Source organism: Chionomys nivalis, chromosome 10 (genome assembly GCF_950005125.1).
Source record: "Chionomys nivalis chromosome 10, mChiNiv1.1, whole genome shotgun sequence".
Lineage (NCBI taxonomy): Eukaryota > Metazoa > Chordata > Mammalia > Rodentia > Cricetidae > Chionomys > Chionomys nivalis.
This window is the reverse complement of record NC_080095.1, coordinates 25,588,197-25,611,441: the sequence shown is the minus strand read 5'-3', so window position 1 is coordinate 25,611,441 and position 23,245 is coordinate 25,588,197. Positions and strand designations below refer to the sequence as shown.

General features: G+C 36.7%; 1 protein-coding gene and 1 pseudogene across 2 annotated transcripts in view; one reads left to right on the top strand and one right to left on the bottom strand.

The window, feature by feature from the left end:
* Positions 1-4,599: 4,599 nt before the first annotated feature.
* Positions 4,600-4,909, top strand: LOC130882244 (elongin-C-like; annotated as a pseudogene).
* A 556-nt stretch (positions 4,910-5,465) lies between these two features.
* Tc2n (tandem C2 domains, nuclear) overlaps positions 5,466-23,245 on the bottom strand; it is a 53,287-nt gene continuing 35,507 nt past the window's right edge. For both annotated transcript variants that reach the window (XM_057783257.1, XM_057783258.1), the window contains exons 10-12: positions 14,314-14,428; positions 10,065-10,264; positions 5,466-7,973 (exon numbers count right to left, since the gene is read on the bottom strand). In XM_057783257.1, coding sequence (XP_057639240.1) covers positions 7,863-7,973; positions 10,065-10,264; positions 14,314-14,428 — 426 coding nt within the window. In that variant the 3' untranslated portion in view covers positions 5,466-7,862. The remainder of the gene's footprint in view (positions 7,974-10,064; positions 10,265-14,313; positions 14,429-23,245) is intronic.

Sequence of the window (23,245 nt, the reverse complement as noted above, 5' to 3'; positions counted from 1 at the left end):
ATAGCAGTACAAAATCCACATTTGCTAAAGCCAAATGGAAAGATCCGTGCACTGGGATTTGGAAGGGACCCGACCCCATCCTAATATGGGGTCGAGGGCATGTCTGTGTTTTTTCACAGGACAAAAACCAAGCAAGATGGCTTCCAGAGCGGCTAATTCGATGCACTCAGCAGAAGGACAGCGGAACTGAGGACAACCTGGCTGACAACCGCGCCAGCCCACAGAGAGGAGCCTGATCCGAACCAGCAACGCGCAGGGCTGCAAGGAGACTTCGGACAAAGAGATCCTGCTGAGAGGAGCTGACTGCGGTGTCTGCTGCTGGCTGTGGTGTGAAACCTGTTGCTTCAAAACTAAGATACAAACTGAACATTTGAGTGTTCTTGGTTTATTGGACAGAACTCATTTTGAATAAAGTATTAAACCTAAGAACTAAGACCTAAGTTTTCCCCTCAGGGAAAGAAAGATGCAAAATAAAGTATGACTAAAATCCCTCTTCATTTAACAAGGGGGCAGACTAAGGGTTTAACAGTTACACAGAGACTGAAAATGAGATTTAATAACAACAAATGGTATTATACTCTTAACGGTAATGACCTGATATTTACAGCTGCATATAAGGTGATGGGAAAAATCTGGTAATGACCAATGGTGCTAAATACATCGGTAATGACCGAGAAGAATATAAATTTACGGTAAATAAAATTATGAAATTATAAATAATTGGAGAGCTGGCACTGACCAGCTAAAGGTGAAATTATGAATAATTGGAGAGCTGGTACTGACCGGCTAAAGGTGAACTTATGAATAATTTGGAGAGCTGGTACTGACCGGCTAAAAACGAAATTATGAATAATTTGGAGAGCTGGTATTGACCGGCTAAATATGAAATTATGAAAATTGGGAGAGCTGGTTTTGACCGGCTAAATATGAAATTACGGTATTAGAAATTTGAAGATCGGTATTGACCGATGATGTGGAAAGATCATGATTGTGAATTGCTGCGATTGACAGTTGGCTGAAAGAGAGGTTGTGACGATGAATGTTGAGAGTTGATATGTATGCTGAGAAAGTAAACTCTGAATGATGTTCTGTACCAGCGGAAGAAACATCTTCAACTCAGGTGATTCTACTCTCCTTTAAGATAGAAGAATATAGTTATTAGGAGAATAATTATTCATAAAGCATTATGATACATCCTGACAAGAGATATGGCTGATACACTGGGCCTGAAAAGTATATTTCTCTCCACTAATCTCTTCTCTTTACAGAGGTCGGCAGTCAATAACGGGTTTGAAGCTTCTTCTCCCCAGATGCCTAAGACGGGGGCTTGCATAATTGATGCCTGTCCCATTGACGGGAAAATTTGGGTAAATGAAGAGGACTTTGCCCAAACCAGGCACAATGTGTCTGTCCTGTTGCAGACGCACAGGAGTTATTAAAATTAATGAGAGTGGATTGTGGGCCCATATTTTGGTTTGGCACAGTAGCCATTAGCCCGGTCTGAGCTAGTCACATAGCACTGCAGACAAGCTGTCACTTCCTTAACAAAAGTCAGGATGTGCTGCTCCTAGTTTCTTTTGTTAGAATGTGGATTACCTGAGGAGAGATGTTGGCTAAAGCTGATGACTCAAGAGTCGAGAGTTTTGGTGCTTCCTTCCCTTTGTTACTAAGAGGATGTCTTATAGAGATGCTAATTCATGGCCTACCTGACTGCTAGATGCGGACATGACCTAAGTGCAGGCACCTGGTTGCCTAGGAGACAGCCTAATGTGTTTTCCCCCACTGAATTGAGATATAAGATGTTCCGAGAATAAAGAGGATTCTGGCCTTTTCCAAGATGACCTTGTAAGCTCTGTCAGTTTTATTCCTCGCGACTCCGTTTCAGCCGGGTTAGGGAATTTATGTTGGACCCACATGGGCTCCGACAGCTCATATCACTCCTCCCTCTCTATGATTGGACTCCAGGAGCGCCCAGTGCTTAGTTGTGGATCTCTGTATCTGTTTCCATCAGTTACCGGATGAAGTTCTATGATGACAATTAAGATAGTCATGAATCTGTTTACAGTAGAAAGGCAGTTAAGGTACCCTCTCCACTACTGCTTAGACTCTTAGCTGGGGTCATCCTGGTGGCAAATGTGGCAGACTTTGTTGACTTCCCATGGGAGGCCTGACCCCCTCTGAGAGGTGGATGGGGGTGGGTTGGAGAGAAGGTGGGGGGTAGTGAGTGGACGGGAAGAGAAAGGTTACTGGGATTGGTATGTAAAATAAATTTTAAAAATAATCCCTAGTGCCTGGTTTCTCATGAACCCCAGAGAGCAAGGAAACAGATAACTAAAAATACTAATCCCATCCATGAGGGATTAGTGATAAAAAAAAACAAAAAACAAAAAAACAACTAAGCACCTCCCAAAGAACCACTTTCCACACTGTTCATCTTATAGGGGTTGGATTTTCAATAAAAGAATTGGGATATTCCTTCTACTGCAGTTTTCACAGGTTCCTTTGCCCATATTGAAATCTAAACTACAAAATTATGCCTATACAGTTCATGGAATCCAACAGGAGAGACACAATGAATAGGGAGACCTGGGCCTAATAAATAGAATGTGAGCCTAGAAAAAGCTGAAAGGAATTCAGAATTTACATTGTCTGGCTTTCCAACATGAGGTGAAAAGAATAGATATAGACAAAAATAAACTTGCAGATATGGAAGCAGGTAGTGGAAGGAATCTAACCATGTTTCCTTTGCAATCTGGAAATAATACCTAAGTAATAAAGGGAGAGGTATGTTAAAGATTGAAACAAGTGGAAGTATAATTCCTTTTCAGTGAGTCAGTTGACAAAAGAAATCAAGATTTCCAGATGGGAGAATCAGTAATGATGAGTTAGTGCTACCAGGTTATTTGGATATGTACATGTTGGGAAAGAGATCAACCAAGCCTTTCCTACTTCATTCATTTACATTTAATTCTTTCTTTAATTCTTCCTTTATTACTTTCCAAAGTACTTTATTTATACCTCCAGTATTTTTTATTATAATTCTGATTTTTATGGTTTTATTTCACAATAAATATAAAATCTCAGTATAAACAATGATGGTTTATTATATTTAAGCATATATGGTGACTCATTTATAATTTTAGTTATTTCATGATGAAAACTTTATATAATCAAGGCATTTGAAAAAACAAGAAATTAAACTGAAGGCCAACTTAGCACCACAATCAAACTTACTTTTGCTAAAACATTATATCATAAGATTTTTTTAAAAAAAAAATCATCTTCCAGCCTCAAAAAACTAAAGAATGATGACCTTAAAAATCCCATGACATAAGAATATTAAAAGCAATACTAAATAATTATCAATACCATTTAAAAGAATACCTTATTTGGTGTAGCCTCTTTGCCATCTAAGAAAGCATGAAGAAACTTTGTTCCAGGTTATCTACTGCCTTTACCAAGGTCATATTGATTTAAAGGAAACATTGACTATCACCATTTGTTTTAAGGATCCGATTTTTAATATTAAAAAATGATGACCAAGAAAAAAATGTACTAGGAAATCACTAAAACTAGACAGCACATACCTCTGTCCATAATAATATAAAATCTAGGTTTGGAGGATTCTAATAATTCTTTTAGTATCTTTAAAATCATAAATCTATATGATTTATTTATAAATCTATATAGACAGAATACTTCTTAGTTCAAAATTCTTTTAACTCAATGTTTCACCTAAAACTGAAAGTATTTGATTAAAAGAGGTTCTGAAGCAAGAGAAAATTTAAAAAGCCTCATCCTAGTCATCACAGACATAAACATTTTGTTTTTTTGTTTGTTTGTTTGTTTTTTCGAGACAGGGTTTCTCTGTGGTTTTGGAGCCTGTTCTGGAACTAGCTCTTGTAGACCAGGCTGGTCTCGAACTCACAGAGATCCGCCTGCCTCTGCCTCCCAAGTGCTGGGATTAAAGGCGTGCACCACCACCGCCCGGCAGACATAAACATTTTATTGGTTCTTTTTTTTGATATGCTCTGAAGAAACACTAAAGTTCCAAACACTGAATAGTGAGGCATCTGAAATATCCATTTCTACCATGATAAGAAAAGTTTGAATTTATTCCAAGTTTCTGAAATATTTCATACATGTGCAAATATATGAACACATAAACAATGAAAATTTTTGCTAGAAATGGTTTCCAACTGGCTGATGAGTTTATTATTATCAAAGAAATTTGCAAAACTATATTCAAAGAAAATTTCAGGCTAGTTTATTTTTAAACCATAATTACATATGTTCAGAAATCCCAATGGTTTCTTCTCAATTGTCTGGGAAGAGCTGACATTAATACACAAGTCATTTGTATGATTTATGCTTTAAAAATTAGGTAAAACTAAATGAATGACAAACAATGATTTCACATGGGCTGTAACTTTCTTTGTTATCTGGGATTTTATAAATACACTGTTGAGTAATCTCCCTCCTGTTGCAGAAAGCAGATGTAATCTGGCAGAACTTATTCCTTCCAGTGCCCCAGAACATATATGGGAAACCAGCAAAGTTTCTATGGGATCAAAGGAATATTTTATAATAACATAATAGATGGAGTAAAAAACCTATGGTAGCTGTGAAGGCCATGTATATCAAATTAATACCTTCAGGTGGTCATATATTCATTATAAATATAGAACATGGACTAATACCATAAAATATAAAGGTCATGTTAGTTTGCTGAGAATTAAATCAATAAAGTCAATTTTAGAAAGAGTCCTTAACATGAGCTACTAAAAGTTGCATATATTTTACCTACAAGATCTGCTACACTAACAGCTCCATCGAAATTTCTGAATTCTCAATTGCACTTGAAATTACCACTGGACTGATGATGGCTTCAAACTTCCTAGATGGTTAAACAGAATAAATCATAACTTGTTAAATTGCTTAGTATTTAGTACCTGTAATTCATCCAGTAACTGTTAGAATGTTTAGTATTTAATACCTGTAATTCGCCAGTAACTTTTTTCAAATATATTTTCATATATAGCATGTTGCTTGTATGCAACTGAGCAAGTAAACTGCAGAACCAATTACTTCTGTTCTGCATAGCAATCAAAGTTGCTATTTGAATTGAAATGTGTTTATTATACCAAGAAATTAAGGACATATGTACAAGCTGGGAAGTAAACAAGTATGCCAAGTAATTAAAAGAAGAAGGAAAAAGAAAAAAAAAGAACCATTGTAAAGAGAATAGCATCATGTAAAATGAAATGAATGCCAAATAGTGTTGACATGGGCTGTAACCTTTTATGTTATCTGAGAGTTTATAAATACATTTTATAAATGTGATAGTTTATAAATGACTAATCTCCCCAGTTGTAAAGTTTCCTTGGTTCCCATCTGGTCTCCCAGCATCATTTAGGTTCTTTTTTCTTTGTTACAAATAAAGGTCAAGAAAAACCCAAACTAACACAAAGAAAAATGATTTCTGCATAATATTTCAGTTTTTATTACTGGTTCCTATTTTTTCTTACATTTCACATAAAATTTCAAGGACACAATGAGCATACACATTTACATTCAGTACATCTTCAGTTGAAAAATGCTTCAGTAAAGACTGATTGAAACATCAGAAACCTTCACCTATCAATACTTTTTCACCTGAAAGTTCTTTTAAATACAATTTTCTTTGTATTGATTTATCTAGGCTATCTTGGAGACTGGGAAACCAAGAAAGCATATCTTTTCCTCAAATTTTATAATATGCATATGCTTAACTATTAATTAGATCATTAAAATTGAATTAAATCAATGGCATGTATCAAATTTAGTAATTAAAAGTCAGAGAACACAAAAAAGGTTGAAAATAAAATTCTAGATTTTAAAAATAGAAAGCCTATGATATGTTGGTGTAAGATGTTCAAAGTGCAGAAGGTTGTGCCTGTGTTGACAACAGAAGATTACATGTAGAAAACGTCTGTGCCAACTTTAAAAGTAAAATCTATTAAACAAAGTAAAGTTAAAGAAAGTTTAAGTCTCAATTTACAAACTGCAATCGCTATCACAAAGGATGTTTTTCCTAAAAGGCCAAGGGAGTACTCACTAGTACTCCACTTTTCATAAGTCTAAAAATATTTTTCAAAATTCACAATGGCAAAGAATTCTGGTTAATACCACTGGTATCATAAAATCTAGGCAACAGAAGCAAGGAGAATATAAACTACATATATTTGTAGCTTGAGAAGATATCTAGGTAACAGTTCAGTTTAGGTTCTAATTAAATATCTAGACAATAAAGAACTGGAATTAAAAAGGTTACTCCTACATTATAACAAAATATTTCTCTGACCTAAATTGTGTGATACAAAGAAAGAGAGAGGCAAGCAGGCATATTGGTCAAGAGGGAGGGAGAGAGGAGGATCAGGAATACAGATCTCATTATTTATTTATTAGCAAAAATAAAGTCACTTTATAATATTAGATATTGTTGCCTGCTTCTTCCTAAAAACTGTATTGTCTTAGCCACAACTCTTATGGCCATCCAAGCAGGAATAATATCCATAGGCTAAATTGTAATACGTACCTAAACAAAACCTGCAGTAGAAAAATATATACATTCTATAAATTTTTATCAGGTACGGTTATTAAAAATTGGAAAATACTTTAAGATTGTAGATTACAGAACAAGTAACTTACGTCAAAAAATAAAACAAAGAACTTATGATCAAAACTACTGAATTTACTATTTAAGCTCATTTAATTTTGCTAAATTAAGTTGGCCCAAATATAAAATATTTTGTTTTAACACCAAATAAAATAAAGGATAAGAATGAGGAAAACAGCAAAATGTACATATTTTGAATTTCAAATAAACTTCATTTATTCTTTTTTATTGTGTGTGTATATGTGTGCGCGCGCGTGCAAATACATGTATGCACCATGGTTTACATGTGGATTTCAGAGAACAAACTGAAGGGTTCACCCTTCTCTTCTTCTATCACTTTGCGTTCCAGAAATGGAGGAACTCAACTGTCAGTGCAGTGACAAGCTCCTTTACCCACTGCGCCATCCTGCTAGCTCCAAGCTTATTTATTCTTGGGAAAATGTTAATAATTCTCTAATTCTCCTAGAGATAAGCAGCTTATAAAAAGGTCATCATGCATTCATAGATAATAAATTGTAAGCACAAGGTATCAACTTTCCTCAAATACAAAATAAAATATAAAAATGGTTCTACTCATTTTTGCTCGAAAAACTACATATGAGGATATAAACCATATAACCAAGATCTAATCAATCATTCCTAGCACAGGAAAAGTGGTAAAGTCCTGCAAATACCTAATAGTACTAAGAGGGATTAGTGTGCTAGGTTTTGAAGTCCAATAGTACAAGATGACAAAAGGTTATGGCCATGTGTGTAGTTCTGCATCCTTGCTACTACGAAGATACAGCTCTGTTAAATCCACCCTGTGAAATGCTGAAGGACTGCTAGCAGTTGCTTGCTCAGTTGTTTCTTACTTTTTTTCTATGTTTACTTTAGAGGCTCAAAGATTTGGATTTGTTTACTTGAAAAATAAGTTTTCAGTATTCAAAATTGAAGTTTTCAAAGCACAAAACAAAGAAAAGCAAAGAAGCAAAAGCAATATAGAAAAACCTATCTAGGAATGATATTTTCATAGATTTTATAATCTATTTAGTTGGCCTAATAATACAACCCTTTATTTTAACTTCTGTTTTGGTACTATTTTAAAACATTTTGTTCACTCTGTATAACTGATAGAATGCATTACAAGCTTTAGAAAACTAAAATTATGTTTCTTCTAAAAGATTGTAAAGTTGTTTCTTCACTACATTAATGCCTGAAGTCTTCATGATGGATTTAACTTGTGCCACTTGATAACAACCTTTTCTGGATTTGTGATTGTTTCTTTCCATTGGTTCACTGCTTCAATATCATTACTGTCTTCACTTATCCAGAGCTGTAAAGGAACAGTACAATCATTCAACTTGACATAATATTAGTAGCTAAATTGAAGCAATTACTCTATTGTTAAGATATGGGCAAGTTTGGATAACATATTTCTAAATAAGTATCATTCCAATTTTTCAAAAGTTGCTTGATAATTTGATTGATCCTTAAATGTTAAAATATTTAACCTGCTGAATCATTCTGGATTATGTAATCCAATTCAGTTTAAAAATTAAAACTGTAAAAATGAAATATTATTTAAAACATTACCTTTTGAATATTCTTTCTTGCTCTGTCAATCTAGTAGCTCAACTAAAATTGATCCTTATTACTCAAAAAAACATTTTTGCCATGATTTCTAAATTGAGGCAAACAGTGATTCTAACCTAGAAAGGAATGTGCACTTAAGCACCTTGTACATGACATAAAACTGTAATCTTAACTAAAATCTAATAAAAAGTCATTCTTAATACATAATAATTTAATTGTTTTATCATTTACAAACTACAGAAAATACATGCAAATGATCTTGGGAAAACTGTGGTATTATACAAACATAAGACATCAAAATGAGTATATAACATGGTGGATTTTAAAAACAAGGTACAATTTTAAAAAACTGAATCTTTATCTTGGCTATAATGCTAACAAATGCTGTAACCTTGGAATTAACTTACCTGAGACCCAGTTTCTAATTCTTCTAAGAGATTTGAGTAAGTACTGGTTTTCAATTCTTTTTCTACCTTGGCCTAAGAAAACTTTCCTTCAAACAACATCTTACAGAGACCCCAATACATAACACAGATAACAGAGTATTTGGATTGATAAAGTGGAAGAACTTGAGCCCACATATGATTCCCTCATGGTGACTGACACCTGAGGCCACTAAAGAATTTCCAAATTCATTATCCTGCTAATTACCTCTCAAATTAAATTTATATTAATTCTTTAGTTAAAACTCCTTTCCAAATAAGAATACAGAAAGCTGCAACATTTTAAATTGGCAGTCTAATTATATGAAATGAGAGTTGAAAATTCATATACACAATCTGAAGACTATTAACAGTTTTTTGTGAAGTGAAAACTTTTACATCAGTTAAAGACTTCAAGATTTAAATGTGACACAAACAGTTGTAATGAATATGAATAGATAACTAATAGCTGCCACAAATCCTAATAAGGAAAGAAAATGTAAAAAAAATTCTATAGGATTGACAACAAGGAAAGAAAACGTAAAAAAAAACTATATACTTGATAAGTAAGGTAATTGTTATACAGTCCTATACAAATTAACTTTTAATTAATCAAGACAGCAACATTTGCTCCCTAAATATTATCACATTGTTAAAAATTGATATTTTCTAAAAATTCAAATCTATCATAGCAAAGTTAATAAAATATATAAAAGACTCATTTTAAATACAAAATTAAAGATGAAACAATAAAATAAATCTGATACTCAAAATCTTCCGTACACTTCATAAATTATGCTATGATTGGTTTAATAAAGAGGTTGACTGGCCAATGGCTGGAAAGAACAAGGCTAGGTGGGAAACCCAGACTAAGGACACTGAGAAGGGTGGAGTCAGAGGAGTCGCCAGCCAGATGTAGAGGGAGCAGGATGTGTACAGATGAGGTAACAGCCATGAGTCACATAGTGACATATGGATTAATAGAAATTGGTTAATTTAAGTTAGAAGAGCTAGATAAAAAAAAAAAAGCCCAAGCTATCTGCTGAGCATTTATAATTAATAGACAGTCTCTGAGTGGTTATTTAGAAAGTGGCTGGTGGAGCAGAGCTAACTGCGGTCCCAATGAAAAACTCTGTTTACATATATTTTCTCTTCTACTGATTTTATATATTTTAAAGCTGATAGTTCAGTAGGTTTAAAAACGAAGCCTAGCTGCTCAGAAATGTTATCTATTTGCATTAAAGCAAAACATCCGACAAAATTTGATACTAAGGCAACACTGAATTTTAATTTAAAGTTTGAAGAATCCTCCTGTATTCATTCTTAACTTTATCCTCCTTCCTTTGCTAATTAACTACATAGTAACAACAGCGATGCACCATGAGGAAATCCAGGACAGCACTACTCACCTGGCCTACAAACTGTTTTCTTCTTACAGAGCTTCGACTGTAAAGTTTAACGAGGAAAACAATTTCTTTTTCAGTCTGTGTAAGTGGAAAAATCATAGTTTCTCCCCACTTTACTCTTCCACTGGATGCCTTCAGTAAGCGTGTCTTCTTTTTATAGATCAGCTCTCCTGAGCTAAACATCCCCACCTTCACAAAAAAACCTATGAAACAAGAAACTACAGTTTATAAACTTTCTTGTGAAATACTACGTAATGTTTTTATCTATACTGGTTATAAAAATATAAATGATCAGTTTTAAAGGTCTTCTGGATTATTGTTTGACAACAGAACAAATAGAACATTTACCACACTCTACAAATAACTCTTGTGGCCTTAAATAAACTTAACGTCCCTCTAGTCTGAATAATGTCAACCAGAATAACAATCATCAGCACAGGAAAACACACTGAAATGAATTACAGCAAAAAAGGTGTCAATTCTCTGGACAACTAGAGGTATTAATTTCACAATTTCATAGGTAAATTTCTTTGCTTGTGATGCCAGAAATATATGTGCACTAGAACTAGAATAAAACAATATTCTTAAGTAAATTTGAGAGCTAGCACTTCCAACAATGATAAAATAGTTTGTAATAAACTATAACAAAACATAACAATTATAAACTCTAGGGGAAAAAAGTAAAAAATCCTCCAAAACCAACTCTGCTGGTACTTAATATTGGACTGTTCAATCTCTAGAGAACTGAGAAAATAAACTTCTGTTTTTTAAGCCAAAATGTAGAACAGGGTACTAAAGAAGTTGGAGCAGAAATATCAACTTGGTAACTGCCCAGATCAAATTATGGGTAATGTATCTTTACACCTAAGCATACTTTTCAGTGTGATACTGTTGGGAATAGGCAAAAAGCACCCTGTTCTGAGTACTGCCATTTTGACTTTAGACTCCATTTTATTTATAGAGTGAAATAAAGTTCAGGTTCCCAAGCTCTAGGGGAGTTGGGAAACTTCCAGTAGCTGGCCCATCTGCTTCCTAAACCATAGAAATAGTCGTTATGCATTTTCAGTTCCCTAGAAACACTGTGGCTGTTCCTGAAGAACAAATGAATCTGGTTGGACTGAAAGGCTGCATTGTAGATAGGTTGACAAAGATGAAACTAAGATTCAAAGAAGCCCTAATCTCTAAATCCTGACTGGTGAAAATTATAACTGTAATTTGGGAACAAATATTTGTAAATTTTGTGCTTAAATATTTGCTTCAATTGACATCTAGGGTCATAGTTCAGGTCCTGAGTCTGTTCTGTGACCCTGATCGATCAGTCCTCCCCTTCCCCACTTCTTTTGTGCTGCCCTGCATTAACTCTCGCCTTGCAGTAACCTCTTGTGTCTGCTTGGGTTGATTCAGAGCCTTGGACCACAACAATACAAAATGACTACAACTTAACATCAAGTGCTGTCTGGCTACTGTAAGGAGTCAGTATAACTGGGGCTAAAAGGTAGCAAGAAAGGCAAGAGGGAACTGCCAGAAAGGCAGAGTCACGAGATGAGGAATGAGATCTATTAGGTTATAAAATGACAATCATTAGCAATCCTTGGTAGTAGTTTTGCTTAAATGAAGCGATCCATTTATATAATACATCTGTATAGACTCCCACTATTGTTTCTGTTTCACAAAATTAAGAGAAGGAGCCCATCCCTGACACTGCCTGGAGGGGGGCAGGATCCAGAGGCTGGATAGCCTAGAACTTAGGATAGAACCAAATATGACTAGAGAATAAAAAGTCACTGAAATGATTCCTAATGATATTCTGCTATACTCATAGATCATTGCCCAGTCCAATTGTCATCAGAGAGGCTTCACCCAGCAACTAATGGGAACAGATGCAGGGACCCACAACCAAACATTAAGCAGATCTCAGGGAATCCTGTGGAAGAGGGAGAGGAAGGATTATGGGATCGGGGGAGAAGGGTGTCAAGGACATCACAAGAAAACCCATAGAATCAACTAACTTGGGTTCATAGGGACACACATGGACTGAACCACCAACCAGAATGAAAGTTTACAGGGGACTGATCTAGCCCCTCTGCACATATGTTACAGTTGCGTAGCTTGGTCTTCTTGTAGGACTCCAAACAGTGGAAGCAGAAGCTGTCTCTGACTCTGTTATCTGTTTTTGGGACCCCTTCCTCCTACTGGGTTGCTTCATCCAGTCTTAATAGGAGAGAAGGTGCCTAATCATACATAACTTGATATGCCATGGCTGGTTGGTGGCACACATGGGAGGACTGCCCTTTTCTGAAGGGAAAAGAGAAGGAGGAAAAGGGGGAAAGAGGAAAGGTTGGGAGATGAACTGGGGGGAGAGGGAGGAATAAGAGGAAACTGATCGGGCTGGAAAAAATAATCGATTAATTAATAAAAAAGAATTAACTAGAAGTAATCTTGATGACTTACTTTTCTAACTTTGATTTTGTTTACTTTTATAATCTCCATCTAGTGGTATTAATTTATAGTTATTTTTCCATGAGCTATTCATTCTACTTTACTATCAAGAATACACTAATATCATAAAATTATTTTTTCCGTGCTTCAGAATAACTTATGTTGAACAGGAATTACATGTTCTTCAATAGTTTAGTAGACCTTAGTGCTATGAAGCACTAAAATGTTATCTGTCTTGCTAGGGTTTCTTTTGCTGTGATAAAACTCCATGACCAAAGCAACCAGGTGAGGAAAATGTTGGTCCCAGCTTACAACTCTCAGATCATACCCCATCACTAAGGGGAGTCAAGACAGAAACCTAAAGGCAGGAACCTGGAAGCAGGAACTGAAGCAGAGGCCATGGAAGACTACTGCTTACTGACTTGTTCCCCATGGCTTGCTCAGCCCGCTTGCTTATACAAAGCACGAAAGCAGTTCTCAACTTCTGGGTCAGTCCCCTTCGGCAAATCTCTATGTAAAAAAAATAATGACATTCCAATTCACAACAGTAATTAAATTAGAGTTATGAAGTACCAACAAAAATAATCTTATGGTGGGGGTAACTGCATGAGGAACTGTATTAAGGGTTACAACATTGGGAAGGTTAAGAGCCACTGCTCCAGGGCTACCTGTCCAGAGATGGCACTTACCACATCAATCACTAATTAAGAAAATTCCCCACAGGCTTGACTGATTACAAACAAATCTTAATGAGGAATTTTTATCAATTGAAAAGTCTCTCTTGTATCACGTTAACAATAACAACAACAACAAAAGAAACAAACAAAAAAACAAGAACAATACCTTATTTTTGTATGTAAATTATATATATGTAGGTGTGTGCACAGATGCATGTAGAGACCAGAAGTAAACACTGGGTATCCTCTTCCTCAGTCATTATGTGTCTTATCTTTTGAGACAGAATCTCTCACTGAATCTGGCACTCACTGGCTGGCTAGACAAGCTGTCCAGCAAACTCCTCTCCATCCCCTCAAGGTTACAAGCATGCATGATCACCCCAGATTTTTGTATGGGTCATAGGGATCAGAACTCAGGTCCTAATGTTAATATAAAAGGCACTTTCCCAACTGAGCCATCTCCCAAGCCCTACTTAGTGCTTTTTGCAAGGAATTCTTCACTTTTTCCATAGTTATTCTTTTCAGATTCTTCCTGTTCTTTAATGAGTTTTAAAGAAACTCATTTACCTTCTATATGTGCAAATGAATTAGTATAGTTGGTACATGGAATTGTCTTATGTATTATTAATTCTCTTCTGACTTAGAAAATCCTTCTGAATTTAAAATTATATTATCTTCACTGTTCAGAATAGCAATCATGTCTTCTCTACTTTGCTTTATCAATCTTCTTACAAATTTTCCTATTTTAATGGTCCTTTTAAAGAAAAAAAGCATTTGGTTCTTTGTCAATTATTAACTTGTATTTATCATCAACTCCAGCCTTCCTAATTGTTATTTTCCCGACTTCTTGAATTGAATGCTCAGCTGTATATATTTTAATGTTTTTTTTTTTTTTTTTTTTTTTTAGTTAAAGTACTTTTACTTCCCTAAATAATTCCCTTTCAATCTAACAGAAGTAGGGTTGATCTCAAATCTTCAGTTCCAAAGGTGGCCAGGTAAACTAAGCACAGCTCATCAACATATCATAGGCCCTAGCTGTTTATCCATAGAAGGGCACAGTCCTCAAGGCATACTGGTCTCTTGGATTCTTACCCTACTGGAACCTCTTCACACTGGATGCACTTTGAACCACTTACTCAAAGTCAGAGGTGTTGATGAGCTTGGAAGGTATTGTGCCTCAAGAATTTGCAGCTGAATCCTGCTATTTACTGCTTGAAAACAAGTCCCCAGTTCAAGTTCTGAATGGCAAACCTATATATGAAAAAAATGTCATTTAGCAGTTCAAAATAGAGTTTAGAGATATTTCAAAACTTCTAACATAAAAAGCTAGAGTGAAATTTTTTTAAGTATTATTTTTTACTGACACTATAAACCCCAAGTTATGAGAGATTTTGAAGATAAATATCATGGATTCCAAAAATATATTCACTTGCACGGAATCTGAAAATATCAGGTGTTATCTATATACTGAACTTCAAAGCTACTGTTATCAAAAGATAATCTGACTAAAACCTAAAATACAAACTAAGTTTCTAAGCATTACTGGAGAAACCGTTTAACCTAAAAGAACACATCCTCAAAAGAAATAAAAATATTCTAACTACATTATTTTAAAACATGAAATAGAGATTTTTCGGTTTGGTTGTTTTGGTTTTATGAGACAGGGTTTCCCGGTGTAGCTGTGACTATCTTGCTCTGTAGACCAGGTTGGCCTCAAACTCAGAGATCTGCCTACCTTTGCCTCCTGAGTGCTAGGCTGAAATATGATTTTTAAAGTAACAGAAGATAATTTTTTCTAACTTTAGAAAGAAAATAAAATATACTTTACATTATTGCTGACAAACAGCAAAAAGAAACAAAACAAAAATTGGTGATTTATTTGTGAAATGTAACATAAGACAGCCCACTTTTATTTATTCTAAGGTCCTTAAAGTAAAAAACAGAGTTTTCCAAATACAAAAAACGATTACTACTAAAGATCTAAAACCAGTAAGAATGAGAATAAGGCAGGAACACGGCATTGCAGATCTGGCCAGGGCTGAGCATAGACAAATACAGTACTGATAATGTTACAGAATAAATTTCAATTAAGTTACAGAATGTTTACCACTTCTCAGAGTTTTATGTAGTATTTGATAATTGCCAAATATTCTGCAATAATTGGCCCATTGAAAATAAATAAAAGAGGCAGCGGCGGCGGCGCAGACGCAGCGGCGGCGCAGATGCGGCACAGACCTAAACTTAAATTTTTTGAAGGTCCAAGCATGAAACAGTGAAGTCCACACTGAGAGCAGATCGTTCCACTACAATTAAATCAAGTAGGTTTTTTGGTGGCTGGCCTGCAGAGTAGTAGGCCTTTTATTGGCGAGGTCCCTGGCGAAGGGGGAGCCTAGTCCTGTCCCTGAAGACCCTACTGAGTGGTGAGAGTGTTCTTGGCCCGCGGCGGGACCCAGGAAATGGAGTGGGGGCATTCCCCAACCCCCTTGACTCCCAGGTCCTTCTGCCAGGGCTGCTACCCTCTGCTGCGACCTCTCTCTCCCTGGCCCATCCCAGCTTGTGCCCAGGGGCTTCTTTCCTTCTTCCTCCCTTCCGCGGGGCCACGAGATCACCCAGTTCAGCCTATACAGGCGCTGGATCAGGTGCTCGGGGCAGAGGGCAGCGGGAGTTTCTTTGTTTTGGTGGCTGGCCTGCAGAGTGGTAGGCCTTTTGTTGGCGACGTCCCTGGCGAACGGGGAGCCTGGTCCTGTTCCTGAAGACCCTTCTGAGTGGTGAGAGGGATCTTGGCCCTCAGCAGGAGCCAGGAAAGGGAGCGAGGGCATTTTGTAAGCGGGGCCCCTGGCCAGCAGGGAAACCTGGTCCTGTATTAAAAGACCCATTAGATGGCATAGGTAGGAGGAGATGGCAAGGCGCCAAGGCAAGAATTCACCCAACAATCTGAAAAACAACATGAAAACACCAGAACCCAATGATCTTACAACAGAAGGACTTGAACACCCTAACACAGAAGAAGTGAAAAAAAATGACTTTATGAAAGCAATAGAGTCCCTTAAACAACATGTAAAAAATGCCCTTATAGAAATGGATGAGAAGTATAACAAAAAGTTTAAAGAAATGAGTAAATACGTAAATGATACCCTGGGAAACCAAGAAAAAATGATCAAACAGGTAATGGAAACAGTTCAAAAATTGAAAACTGAAATGGAAGCAAGGAAGAAAACACAAACTGAGGACCAGCTGGATATGGAAAATCTGTGTCAACGAGCAGAGACTACAGAAACAAGCATAATCAATAGAATACAAGAGATAGAAGAAAGAATCTCAGATTCTGAGGACACCATAGAGAAAATAAACACACTCATCAAAGAAAACAGCAAAGCCAACAAATTCTCATCACAAAACATTCAGGAAATATGGGACACAATAAAAAGACCAAACCTAAGAATAATAGGGATAGAAGAAGGAGAAGAGTTACAGCTCAAAGGCCCAGAAAATATTTTTAACAAAATTATGGAAGAAAATTTCCCAACATAAAGAAAGATATTCCTTTGAATATTCGAGAAGCATACAGAACACCAAATAGACTGGATCAAAAAAAAACCATCCCCTCACCATATAATAATCAAAACACAAAACATACAGATTAAAGAAAGAATATTAAGAGCTGCAAAGGAAAAAAGGTCAAGTAACTTATAAAGGTAAACCGATCAGACTTACACCTGACTTCTCTATGGAAACCATAAAGCCAGAAGGTCCTGGAAGGAGGTACTGCAGAAACTAAGAGACTATGGATGCAAGCCCAAACTACTATACCCAGCGAAGCTATCGTTCACTATCAATGGAGAAAACAAAACATTTCATGATAAGAACAAATTTAAACAATACTTGGCCACAAATCCAGTCTTACAGAAGGAAAATGACAACCCAAGAAATCCAACATTGCAAACACTGTCTACAATAACTCAGGCATCTAACGACCCTTCACCAGCACAACTCCAAGAAGGGAGACACACAAACTCTACTACCAAAAACAATAAGAATAACCGGAGTAAACAACCACTGATCATTAATATCACTTAATATTGATGGTCTCAATTTACCTATAAAAAGGCACAGGCTAAGAGATTGGATATGAAAACAGGATCCAACATTCTGCTGTTTACAAGAAACACATCTCAACCACAAAGACAGGCATCTATTCAGAGTAAAGGGTTGGGAAAAGGTTTTTCAAGCAAATGGTCCTAAGAAACAAGCAGGTGTAGCCATACTAAATTCTAACAAAACTGACTTCAAACTAAAATCAATCAGAAGAGATCGAGATGGACATTTTATACTCATAACAGGAACAATTCATCAGGATGAAGTCTCAATCCTGAATATCTATGCCCCTAATATAAAAGCACCCACTTATGTAAAAGAAATATTACTAGAACTCAAGGCAGACATCAAACCATACACACTAGTAGTAGGAGACTTCAACACACTTTTCTCACCAATGGACAGGTCAATCAGACAGAAACCTAATAGAGAATTAAGAGAATTATTGGAGGTAATGAAGCAAATGGACTTAAAAGACATCTATAGAACACTCTACCCAAATAGGAAAGAATACACCTTCTTCTCTGCAGCTCATGGAACCTTCTTGAAAATTGACCACATACTCGGTAAGAAAGGAAACCTCCACAGATACAAAAAAATATCAGCGTCCACCTGCATCTTATTAGATCGCCACGGATTAAAGTTAGAAGGCAACAACAACGCTACCCCCAGAAAGCCGACAAACTCATGGAAACTGAACAGCAACTACTGAACCACACCTGGGTCAAGGAAGAAATAAGAAAGAAATTAAAGTCTTCCTTGAACTTAATGAAAATAAAGAGACAACATACTCAAACCTATGGGACACGATGAAAGCAGTGCTAAGAGGAAAGTTCATAGCACTAAGTGCCCACTTAAAGAAAACGGAGAAACATACATTGGAGACTTAACAGCACACCTGAAAGCTCTAGAAAAAAAAGAAGCAGACGTGCCAAGGAAGAGTAGAAGACTGGAAATAATCAAACTGAGGGCAGAAATCAACAAAATAGAAACACAGAAAACAGTCCAAAGAATCAATGAAACAAAAAGTTGGTTCTTGGAGAAAATCAACAAGATCGACAAATCCCTATCCAAACTAATTAAACGACAGAGAGAGAACACACAAATAAATAAGATCAGAAATGAAAAGGGGGACATAACCCCAAACACAGAGGAAATTCAGAGAATCATTAGATCTTACTACAAAAACCTGTATGCCACAAAACTGGAAAAGGCAAAAGAAATGGACATTTTTTAAGATAAGTACCATATACCAAAGTTAAACCAAGACCAGGTGAACAATCTCAATAGACCTATTAGTCGCAAAGAATTAGAAACTGTTATCAAAAATCTCCCTTCCAAAAAAAGCCCAGGACCAGATGGTTTCAATGCAGAATTTTACCAGAACTTCCAAGAAGAGCTAATACCTATACTCCTTAATGTATTTCACAATATAGAAACAGAAGAGTCATTGCCAAATTCCTTTTATGAAGCTACAGTCACCCTGATACCAAAACCTCACAAAGACAAAGACTCAACCAAGAAAGAGATTTACAGGCCTATCTCACTCATGAACATCTACGCAGAAATTCTCAATAAAATACTGGCAAATAGAATCCAAGAACACATTAGAAAAATTATCCACTATGATCAAGTAGGCTTCATCCCAGAGATGCAGGGCTGGTTCAACATACGCAAATCTATCAATGTAATCCATCATATAAATAAACTGAAAGAAAAGAACTATATGATCATTTCATTAGATGCTGAAAAAGCATTCGACAAAATTCAACACCCCTTTATGATAAAGGTCTTGGAGAGATTAGGGATACAAGGGTCATACCTAAATATAATAAAAACTATTTACAGCAAGCTGACAGCTAACATTAAATTAAATGGAGAAAAACTCAAAGCCATCCCACTAAAATCAGGAACACGACAAGGCTGTCCATTCTCTCCATACCTCTTCAATATAATGCTTGAAGTTCTAGCAATACCAATAAGACAACATAAGGGGATCAAGGGGATTCGTATTGGAAAGGAAGAAGTTAAACTTTCGTTATTTGCAGACGATATGATAGTATACATAGGAAACCCCAAAAACTCCACCAAAGAACTCCTACAGCTGATAAACACCTTTAGTAATGTGGCAGGATACAAGATCAACTCCAAAAAATCAGTTGCCTTACTATACACTAAGGATAATAAGCAGAGAGGGATATCAGAGAAGCATCACCTTTCACGATAGCCACAAATAGCATAAAACATCTTGGGGTAACTCTGACCAAGGAAGTGAAAGATCTATTTGACAAGAACTTTAAGTCTTTGAAGAAAGAAATTGAAGAGGACACCAGAAAATGGAAAGATCTCCCTTGCTCTTGGTTTGGGAGGATCAACATAGTAAAAATGGCAATTCTATCAAAAGCAATCTATAGATTCAATGCAATCCCCATCAAAATTCTTCACAGATCTGGAGAAGACAATAATCAACTTTATATGGAAAACAAAAAACCCAGGATAGCTAAAACAATCTTATACAATAAAGGATCGTCTGGAGGCATTACCATCCCTGACTTCAAACTCTATTACAGAGCTACAGTTTTGAAAACAGCTTGGTATTGGCATAAAAACAGAGAAGTCAACCAATGGAATCGAATAGAAGACCCGGACTTTAACCCACAAACCTATGAACACCTGATTTTCGATAAAGGAGCTAAAAGTATACAATGGAAGAAAGAGAGCATCTTCAACAAATGGTGCTGGCATAACTGGATGTCAATCTGTAGAAGAATGAAAATAGATCCATATCTACCACCATGCACAAAACTCAAGTCCAAATGGATTAAAGACCTCAATATCAGTCTGAACACACTGAACCTGATAGAAGAGAAAGTGGGAAGTACTCTACAACACATGGGCACAGGAGACCACTTCCTACGTATAACTCCAGCAGCACAGACATTAAGGGCAACATTGAATAAATGGGACCTCCTGAAACTGAGAAGCTTCTGTAAAGCAAAGGACACTGTCACTAAGACAAAAAGGCAACCCACTGACTGGGAGAAGATCTTCACCAACCCGCAACTGACAAAGGTCTGATCTTCAAAATATATAAAGAACTCAAGAAACTAGACTGTAAAAGGCTAATCAACCCAATTATAAAATGGGGCTCTGAGCTGAACAGAGAATTCTCAACAGAAGAAGTTCAAATGGCCAAAAGACACTTAAGGTCATGTTCAACTTCCTTAGCGATCAGGGAAATGCAAATAAAGACAACTTTAAGATACCATCTTACACCTGTCAGAATGGCTAAAATCAAAAACACCAATGATAGCCTTTGCTGGAGAGGTTGTGGAGTAAGGGGTACACTCATTCATTGCTGGTGGGAATGCAAACTTGTGCAACCACTTTGGAAAGCAGTGTTGCAGTTTCTCAGGAAATTTGGGATCAACCTACCCCTGGACCCAGCAATACCACTCTTGGGAATATACCCAAAAGATGTTCTATCATACTACAAAAGTATATGCTCAACTATGTTCATAGCAGCATAGTTTGTAATAGCCAGAACCTGGAAACAACCTAGATGCCCTTCAATGGAAGAATGGATGAAGAAAGTATGGAATATATACATATTAGAGTATTACTCAGCAGTAAAAGACAATGACTTCTTGAATTTTGCATACAAATGGACGGAAATAGAAAACACTATCCTGAGTGAAGTAAGCCAAAAAGAGGAACATGGGATGTACTCACTCATAATTGGTTTCTAGCCATAAATAAAGGACATTGAGCCTATAATGCTTGATCCTAGAGAAGCTAAATAAGAAGGTGAATCCAAAGAAAAACATATAGTTATTCCCCTGGATATTAACCTTCATCAGGCGATGAAAGGAGACAGAGACAGAGACCCACATTGGAGCACCGGAATGAAATCCCAAGGTCCAAATGAGGAGCAGAAGGAGAGAGAGCATGAGCAAGGAACTCAGGACCGCGAGGGGGGCACCCACACACTGAGACAATGGGGATGATCTATCGGGAACTCACTAAGGCCAGCTGGCCTGGGTCTGGAAAAGCATGGGATAAAACCAGACTCGCTGAACATAGCGGACAATGAGGGCTATGGCACTGGGTTTTGATCCTACTGCACGTACTGGCTTTGTGGGAGCCTAGGCTGTTTGGATGCTCACCTTACTAGACCTGGATGGAGGTGGGAGGTCCTTGGACTTCCCACAGGGCAGGGAACCCTGACTGCTCTTCAGGCTGCTGATGGAAGGGGAGTTGATTGGGGGAGGGGGAGGGAAATGGGAGGCGGTGGCCGGGAGGAGGCAGAAATCTTTAATAAATAAATAAATGAATAAATGAAAATAAACAAAACAAGAACATGCCACTGACTGAAGTATTAGTATTTTCTTAAAACATGATTTTGTTTTAATAAGACATTGAAAGCTTATGATTCTATGTTTTAACATTACCATGCAATAAGAAATTCAAAGCTTCATTGGAAAACAAATTGCCTAGAAAATATAAACTACACTGTGGTGGTCTGAAAGAAAATGGTCCCCAAAGGGAGTGGAGCATTAAGAGGTATGGCTTTGTTAGAGTAGGTATGGCCTTACTGGAGGAAGTTTCTCACTGTGGGGGTGGGCTCCTGGGTCCCCTATGTTCAAGCTACACCACTGACACAGCTCACTTTGTGTTACCTGCAGACCAAGACGCAGGACTCTCCAGCTCCTTCTCCAGCACATGTCCTGCCATGATGATAAAAGACTAAACCTCTTAAGTGTAAGCCACCCAATTTAAATGTTTTCCTTTATAAGGTCGGCATGGTCATGGTGTCTCTTCACAGCAATAGAAACAGTAAGATATACACTGAGGTTATTTTCCCCCTTAAAAAATTTTACTACAGCTGGGCAGTGGTGGCGCAAGCCTTTAATCCCACCACTTGGGAGGCAGAGGCAGGAGAATCTATGTGAGTTCGAGGCCAGCCAGGTCTACAAGACCTAGTTCCAGGACAGGCTCCAAAGCTACAGAGAAAACCTATCTTGAAAAAGAAAAAATTACTACAGCAGTTCTCAACCTGTGGATCACGACTATCAAAAAACATATATTCCCAATGGACTTAGGAACCGGGACACCACTCAGTAGCCAAACTAGTTATGAAGTAGCAATGAAAATAATTTTATGGTTAGGGGGGTCACCACATGATGAACTATATTAAAGGTCACAGCTTTAGGAAGGTTGAGAACCACTGTTTTACTATGATGATAAAATGTGTTTATTTTAGCAAAAAATGATGACTTAAATAAGCATATCTAGTACTTGAGGTTTAAGAATGAGAATGTGTCAATAACTCAACAAGAATTCAAACATCATGTACAAAATAAAACCTTTACTGATTAAAACAAAAGTGTCTTTGAAGGTAGGAGGACAGTGAATTTGAGACTACTCTGGACTATATGTGGGATTATATCTGAAAAGAAATGTTTCTGCTCACGACATTTAAATTAGTACACTGGGTGGTAGCACACACCTTTAATCCCAGCATTTGGGAGGCAAGAAGCAGGCAGATCTCTGTGAATTTGACGCCAGCCTGGTCTATTGAACTAGTTCCAGGTCAGCCAGGGGTCTTACACAGAGAAACCCTATCTCAGGGGGAAAAAGAAAAAGAAAAAAAAAAAAAAACAGTTGTTACTGGTAACGTTGACTTGTAATCTCAGCCACTGAGGAAGATAAGGCAGGACCATGGAAAGTTCAATACAAGCTGTGACAACTTGCTAAAACTCTTTTAAAAAAGGGAGGGAGATAGTTGAGGATAGAGTGCTTGCCTACCATTGATTAGGTCTTAAATTTAATCCTTTATACTGAAGAAAAAAAACAAAGGTACAGACACAACTGTTTACCAAACACAAAAGAAACCATGAGTAAATTATCTCATCAATTCTTTTTCATTATTGTTTTATATTCATGATCAAATACTTATAATAAGAATACCTA